Genomic DNA, 6,624 nt, shown 5'->3' with positions numbered 1-6,624 from the left:
AACTCTTGTAAATTCACATTGGATTAGAGATGTTATGTTGCTCAAAGTAGTTGGTGCAATAATAGCCCGCTATGGCGGGTGATTTTAAAAAAAAAAAACAGTTAACAGCACTAGTCATGTCAAACTCTCTGAAACTTTGAGCAACTAATAATGCTTACGGTGTTTCGTTGAACTAGACATGTGATTGCACCGCTGTGGCCCCAAGGTGGGCGATGTTAAAAGATAAACCCCAGAAAACACTTCAACTCTCACACAAATAACAACTTACCACCAAGAAAGAAAGACTCTCTGCACTATCTGCTTTCAAGTCTATAAGGTGTAAGGATTATAATACGCTATACTTTAATTAATTTATTTGTATATAGATCACTATAATATCATGAATTTCATAGGGTTCTTAAAGTTTGTGATGTGCATACGTATTATAATACAGTTGTATATATGTAATTGTAATAACATGAATGCCATAGGGTTCTTAAGGGGCTGTTTTGTGCCCCCCCCCCCCCCCGATAGGGTCGCGGGAGCGCACAAAGCTGCCCTTTATTTACTACTTTTGTAGCACTCTACTTTTGAAAAGAGTGTTTTCGTCATGGCTTCTAAAACTACTCTGCTGCTCGCTATGTGTGTGTGTGTTTTCAGGTGGAAGAACTCAGCCTTGCTCTAATGCAAACAAAGGCAGTGAGCCAGAGAGTACAGAGAGTAAGAGGCAAGACAGCACACACAATGAAGATTACACCAAAAACATGTTTTCCACTTTGCTAATCTCCATCCCTGTTTTATCCTGTACCAAAATAACTCACTCTAAAAATGTGTTTTTTTCCCCACAAATTTAGAACCAATCCCCATTCAGAGTCGGGTTTCACAGGGCAGCTGTAGTCACGGGACTGTTGTAAAATGGCTGCACAGACATACTTATGGGCTGAAATTGTGCAACAATAATGACTTGATTAAATTTTCTCATTTATCACAGAATAATATATCGGCTACAAATATTATCAACATCCCTAAAATCCTTTGCTAATAAATGGTCACAACTACATTATAGAATTACAAAGCAGTCATAATTTTTCTGTGCGTATAAATGTTAAATAGGTGGAGATAAAATAGTGTTACTGCTTGATGAAATGAGACTTACCTGGGATCAGTTCATCTTTCCGAGCATCATAGAGCATTCCTAGGCTGAAAGGTCGACCCAGGGCAGCAACAGTCATGGTATCTGAGGCCATTTCTCCAACTTGTTGAGAAATGTCTGGTAAACGTCACACAGCCTTTAGGACTTTACTTAAACTGTCTTAAGTAGAGTGTTTAAAAGTTTAAAATACGAGAGTTTACTCTCCTCTGTTACGGAAACAGAAAGTAAAGAGACAGAAAGACACTCTACTGTCCTTAGGAATGCAGTATTTTCCTGTCAAAACTTGCCTGACAATGATGTATGTATGTTAGAATCTCTCCTGCTGACTCCTCCCATGATACGCCTCCAGACAAAACAACCATTTTTTGTGTGACAGATCCCAGGCTTTCAGAGTTGAATAAAAAAAGTACAGGACATGGAACTGACCTATCGTGAGCCTCAATCTCCATTGTTTCCACCTTCATACGTAAATCTCACACATACAAAAGACACCGGAAAAAAAGCTGAATGCCAACAAGCACTAGCTGTTACATAACATCTGGGATCACGTTCCAGAGAACCGGTTATATGAGCTCATAGAGCTGGAGGTTGTGCAGTAGATCTCACAGAAAGTGCTTGTACGGTTACACATTTCTGTGATTTATGAAGTTTCCTCATAGATGCTTTACCTGTTGACAACGCTGCAGCTTGCTAACCACTGTTGCTAACAGTAGCTTCTGTTATCAGCTGGCTCTGAAGCAGTGGTCCAAAGCTACTTTAATGCAAGAGGTGTAAACACCAGCACACACCCGGAGCACCAGGCTTCCAGTCCGGGCAGAATCAGCAATAGACGGCTAACTGCATGGCTAACTGAGTAACTAGCAGTAGCTGCTGTTAGCAGTAGTTAGCTGCTAAGGTAATAGGTAATATAAGGACATCAGAGGGAAAACCGGACAATATTTTCTTCATCAAATCTGATCCAGTATTAGTAAAAACCAGTGAATAAAGTTGTGTTTTAGTACAGTGAGGCCTAGTCTCGCGTTGCAGGATGGCTAGGCCCCACCCCTCTTCTGTGCTTGGGGAAGTTGGCCAATCAGAAGCAAGTGGGCTTCCGGGGAGGAGGGGCTTAAAGAGACCGTATTCACGCAGAGGGTTACAAAGAGGTGCTGAAGCGATGTACAGGAAGAGAAAAATAATGTATTTAAATGTTAAGCATGTGCCATTTTATTATAATTTTACATAAGTTTGAATATTTCTTTATGCACATTTGGTCTGATACATCGAACTCAGTGATATTGATTACACTCTTAATATTTTCTTACTGAGTTGTTGAAATTTAATTTATCCCCTACACTATCTCCAATAACAAAATGTGCTTAAATTCAAAAACACAGAATTCAGAAAAATTTAAACAGAAAACATGAAATTTGGCAAACATTAAAACAGATTTTATAGGCCCTATAGTATGCACCTGAAATGTAGTACTTTACAGCACCTTTAAAGAGCAAAGCGAGAGACATTACATTATCAATTTTAAAGCTTGGGTTGGCAGTGTTGGAGAAACTAAACAGATGGCTAGATTTCAGAAGTATCCAACTCTCTGGCTTCAGGTCGCCCTCCAAAACACACTTTAATGCGCAGTGAGTGCATGGGCAGAGCGCACGCATGTAGAGAGGCAGGGAATTAAATAATTGCCACTGCTTATTACATTCATGTAACAGACAAACAAACAACAAATGCCTGATTTTTTTCATTTTTGTGTGAGAGCATTTGATTTATTGATTGCTGTTGGGATGTAAAGAGAATTTCAACAAATGTGACCAGGGGCAGACAGACCATCGGGAAGTTCGGGAAGACTCGAATGGCCGGTCCATTCCAGGTCGAACCGGCCAGTGGTTAAGAGTTTCTATGGTCTGACTTTATGATCCACGACCCCACTGGCTGGCTGGCTGGTCATCTGCAGTAGAATGCTGTTTGTGTGTCTGTCAGACTGGGCCAAGTAATACTTTCAATATTGATGGGGGATACAATCCTATTTTTGCTGAAATCTGATTGACTCAAAGGAGTTTACTTTCCATTCGACTTCAGTCTCAAAATGTTTTGCAACGGTCTGCTACATTTTGTCAACCCAGGGTTGTGTTACAAGTGCAACAGAGAGGGTAAATATGATGAAAGAGAAAGAATAAGGAAAAAGAAATGTGTGGTGGTGAAAAAATAAGAATTAAGTAGAAAAGACTGTTGGCACAAGAGGCAGCTAAATGTGCCAAATTAACAGTCCTCTTCCTTGGTGGGAAGGCTGGTGTGGCAGGCTGTGATGAGGCAGGACCAAGCACAGGCTAAAATTATTTATATATGCATTTATATATAAGCACATATACTATGTATTTATATATACAGAATTATAAACAACACTTTGCAATGTGTTATCACACAAAGACGGCATCCTTTTAAAAGCGAGGAATCTCTGTATGTCTGCATTTGATTTTTGATTTTATTATTGAACAGTAACATGAATAAATGCATAATAAAAATGTCATCCACAGTGACAATATACATTCTTCAGAACAGTCGAAGATAACACAAGAAAGTTAAAAACTTATTTCCATTGTGGATCCTCGTTTTAGTCTGAGAAAGATAGGCAAGCTATATAAACAAAAATAAAAACAAATACATACCTGAACACAAATACATTTACACCTTGGGTCACCTCAAAAGGAGCCACACCTTATTATGTTAATAAGAAATACTCCTTAATACTTTTTAAAAGGTGTACAAAAAGGTGTTTTGGCCAGAACAGCACCTAAATCTACAGGGTACTATGTCAGTTGCACAGCCTGAGTAGCTATGAGAGCTCCTAAAAAGCTTAAAATAATCTTTAAAATACCTTGGCTTGTTCCTATGCAAAATCTTTCGTGTTAATCTCAGTTTCAGCTGCCTCACCCTGTTTTCAACAGTCAACCATTTTAGGTCCTTGAGTTGAGAAGAGCCGACATGAGTCCTCTTGTTGAGGTTTAAGATCAAGTTAAGTTTAGTAGTTTTTATCCTCCTGGGGTTGCTAATGTACCATGTAGTACAGTCAGAGTGAGGCTGAGTTAAAACTATTGCCAACGATTTCAAAATTTCTTTATTTAGAAAATGAGCCTTACGGGCCAGAAATTTAATTCTTTGTTTCACTTTCGTGATAAACCTTTGACCCATATCCACGCCACTAGAGGAACTATCTAGGTCACAGCCTAAGTATTTAACACAAGTTTTAACTGCAATTTAGGTATCTCCCACGGAAATACTGAGCTCAGGTGTCTGTATGTATATTAGCTGTTGAGGTCAGTGGAGGTGAAGGAGAGGGGCAGGGTGATGATGACCCCGGTCATGTTGATGATGAGGGAGAGAAGGATGAGGAGGAGGAGCAGGAGAAGGACGATGCAACCAGACAAAACAGTGACAGGTGAAGAGGCTGTGTGCAGGGCTGAGGAGGCAATTATATGCATAGATAGCAGTAGAACATGGAGTATTGTTATACATAATTAAGAAAAATTACAATTTCTTAGCATTTGCCATAGAGTGCCACTGGGTACCACCGGTGACTTGAAATAACATGAACAAAAAGTAACATCTAGTTAATAAATAAATAAATAAATAAATGACAACATATATGCTTTGATGCAGTCAACTTTAGAATCGACTGGAAATAACAAGTAGCACACAGTGGTAAACTCAGGTCTCCAATTTATTATTTATTCTGTTCAACATTAACACATCCAACAGTTGTTGCAGTGTCACAGGAATCTGAAATTGCTTCATCTCTACAAACACCAACAAGATGATGGTGTTAACAGCGTCTCTGCTCAGAACAGTAAAGTCATTAATTGAACCCTGGGTCAGGGTTAGGTTGTTTGACTTAATAAAAACAAAAACAATTTCTATTGTATTCTGAAAACATAATTATTTTTAAAATACTGCACAAATAAGAAAATGGACAAATGCTAGATTAAACAATATCTATATCAATACCTTATATTGCCTAAAAACAAGTCAATCAGTATCTTTTTACATGAGCTATAAGTGTATCTTTCAACATACTAGTGTTGACACAGCTATTGTGTATTGCTATAAGCTCTGTATCTTTAGGTATCAGGAATTAGAAGGTTACAATAAAAAAGATATCTGTCTTGTACTAAACAATACAACCTGAAACTGAATGTGAAGCACAATTTTGAGAATAAGGCTGGGCACAGAATCAACTTGATCTGACACCGTCAATTATCCTGGTCTGTCTGGGTTTGAATGCAGTTTTGAATTTGTGAACAACATTTCAAAATAAAATGGGGTGCTGCTCTCTAAACTTTAAATGTGTCATTTGTCAATGCTCTTATTTGACTGGATGAAGGTACACAAAATTGGATTCCCGTCCAATCGAGAAACATGGGTAAACAGGATCAGTGAATTTGGTGTGAAAGGTGTAGAGGTGACTCAGTTTATTAGAGACTCTGTAGTAGGACAGAGTGCCAGCAGGCCAATCCAGAAACACCCCAACTCTGTTGCAGTCAGAGGGAAAAGCATCGCTCCACACCCTGCCATTATGATATGCATGAAGTACAGATTTCAGAAAACCATACTGGCCAAAACACCACGACATGGTATTACTTCCAAGCTCGCTCTGTGAACTGTCTCCTTTTCTTTCAGTAATCTTGTACGCAACACCTACGTAAACAGATTCATAGGAAGAATTACTCCACCCTATCTCCCAGTAATGTTGCCCCTTTAACCTCTGTCTGCACATCACCTGAGGATGTGTATCAAACCTCTCTGGGTGATCAGGATACGTCTGCAACGTTCCACATGTTGCCTTTTTGTTTCCCAAAGACAGAGTGAGGTAGTTGTTCACAGTGTCCGGGTCCAGGGTGAGATCACAGGCATCTGATGGAGAGACCAAAACAAAATGTGTAATAAGTCATTCGGACGTTGAAGCAGGTTTCTGGAGGAGAAGGAGGAAGGTAGGAGGGGAATTTGTATCTTCAACTCATTAAAGCATTGCAGTAGAAGTACTTACACCAGATCAGATCTCTTCTGTCAGTGATTTTCTCCACAGGAGGGAGGTCAGGCTTTGAGAACTCCTCAGAGACCAGAATGCCCTCCTTGTAATGGTAGATGGTTGCTCCTGCGTATTTTTTATTTGCTATGGCTGCTATGAGGAAACAGAATCGGCTGTTGTTCTTCAGTGCTTTGGCAAGATCATGGAAATCTTTGGCTTTTTCACTCATTTTGGTTACAACTTCTTCTGAGTGGTACCACGGACTTTCATAGGTACTTCCTAATTTATGTGAGTCCAAGTAGTCGGCCATCACATCAAGGTAGGTGTCCCCCCTTTCCATGGAGGTGAAAACAAAGCACAGAGCATCCTCCACACCGAGAACTTCTCTGTCCAGCTCTGACTTATTGTGGACAATCTGTGTTCCCTCCATCTTTTCTACACAGGACCTGATGATGTTGATTTCTCTCTCTTTGTCTTCCAT

The 6,624-nt window shown here is 39.6% G+C and overlaps 1 protein-coding gene across 1 annotated transcript in view; it reads right to left on the bottom strand.

The window, feature by feature from the left end:
• Window positions 1-4,832: 4,832 nt before the first annotated feature.
• LOC123982442 (stonustoxin subunit beta-like) overlaps window positions 4,833-6,624 on the bottom strand; it is an 8,293-nt gene continuing 6,501 nt past the window's right edge. The window contains exons 3-4 of the mRNA XM_046067957.1: window positions 6,162-6,573; window positions 4,833-6,028 (exon numbers count right to left, since the gene is read on the bottom strand). Of these exons, the coding sequence (XP_045923913.1) occupies window positions 5,481-6,028; window positions 6,162-6,573 (960 nt within the window). The 3' untranslated portion in view covers window positions 4,833-5,480. The remainder of the gene's footprint in view (window positions 6,029-6,161; window positions 6,574-6,624) is intronic.

The sequence above is a fragment of the Micropterus dolomieu genome, linkage group LG14, assembly GCF_021292245.1.
Source record: "Micropterus dolomieu isolate WLL.071019.BEF.003 ecotype Adirondacks linkage group LG14, ASM2129224v1, whole genome shotgun sequence".
Taxonomy (NCBI): domain Eukaryota; kingdom Metazoa; phylum Chordata; class Actinopteri; order Centrarchiformes; family Centrarchidae; genus Micropterus; species Micropterus dolomieu.
The sequence above is the reverse complement of the archived record's forward strand: the minus strand, read 5'-3'. Positions and strand labels throughout refer to the sequence as shown.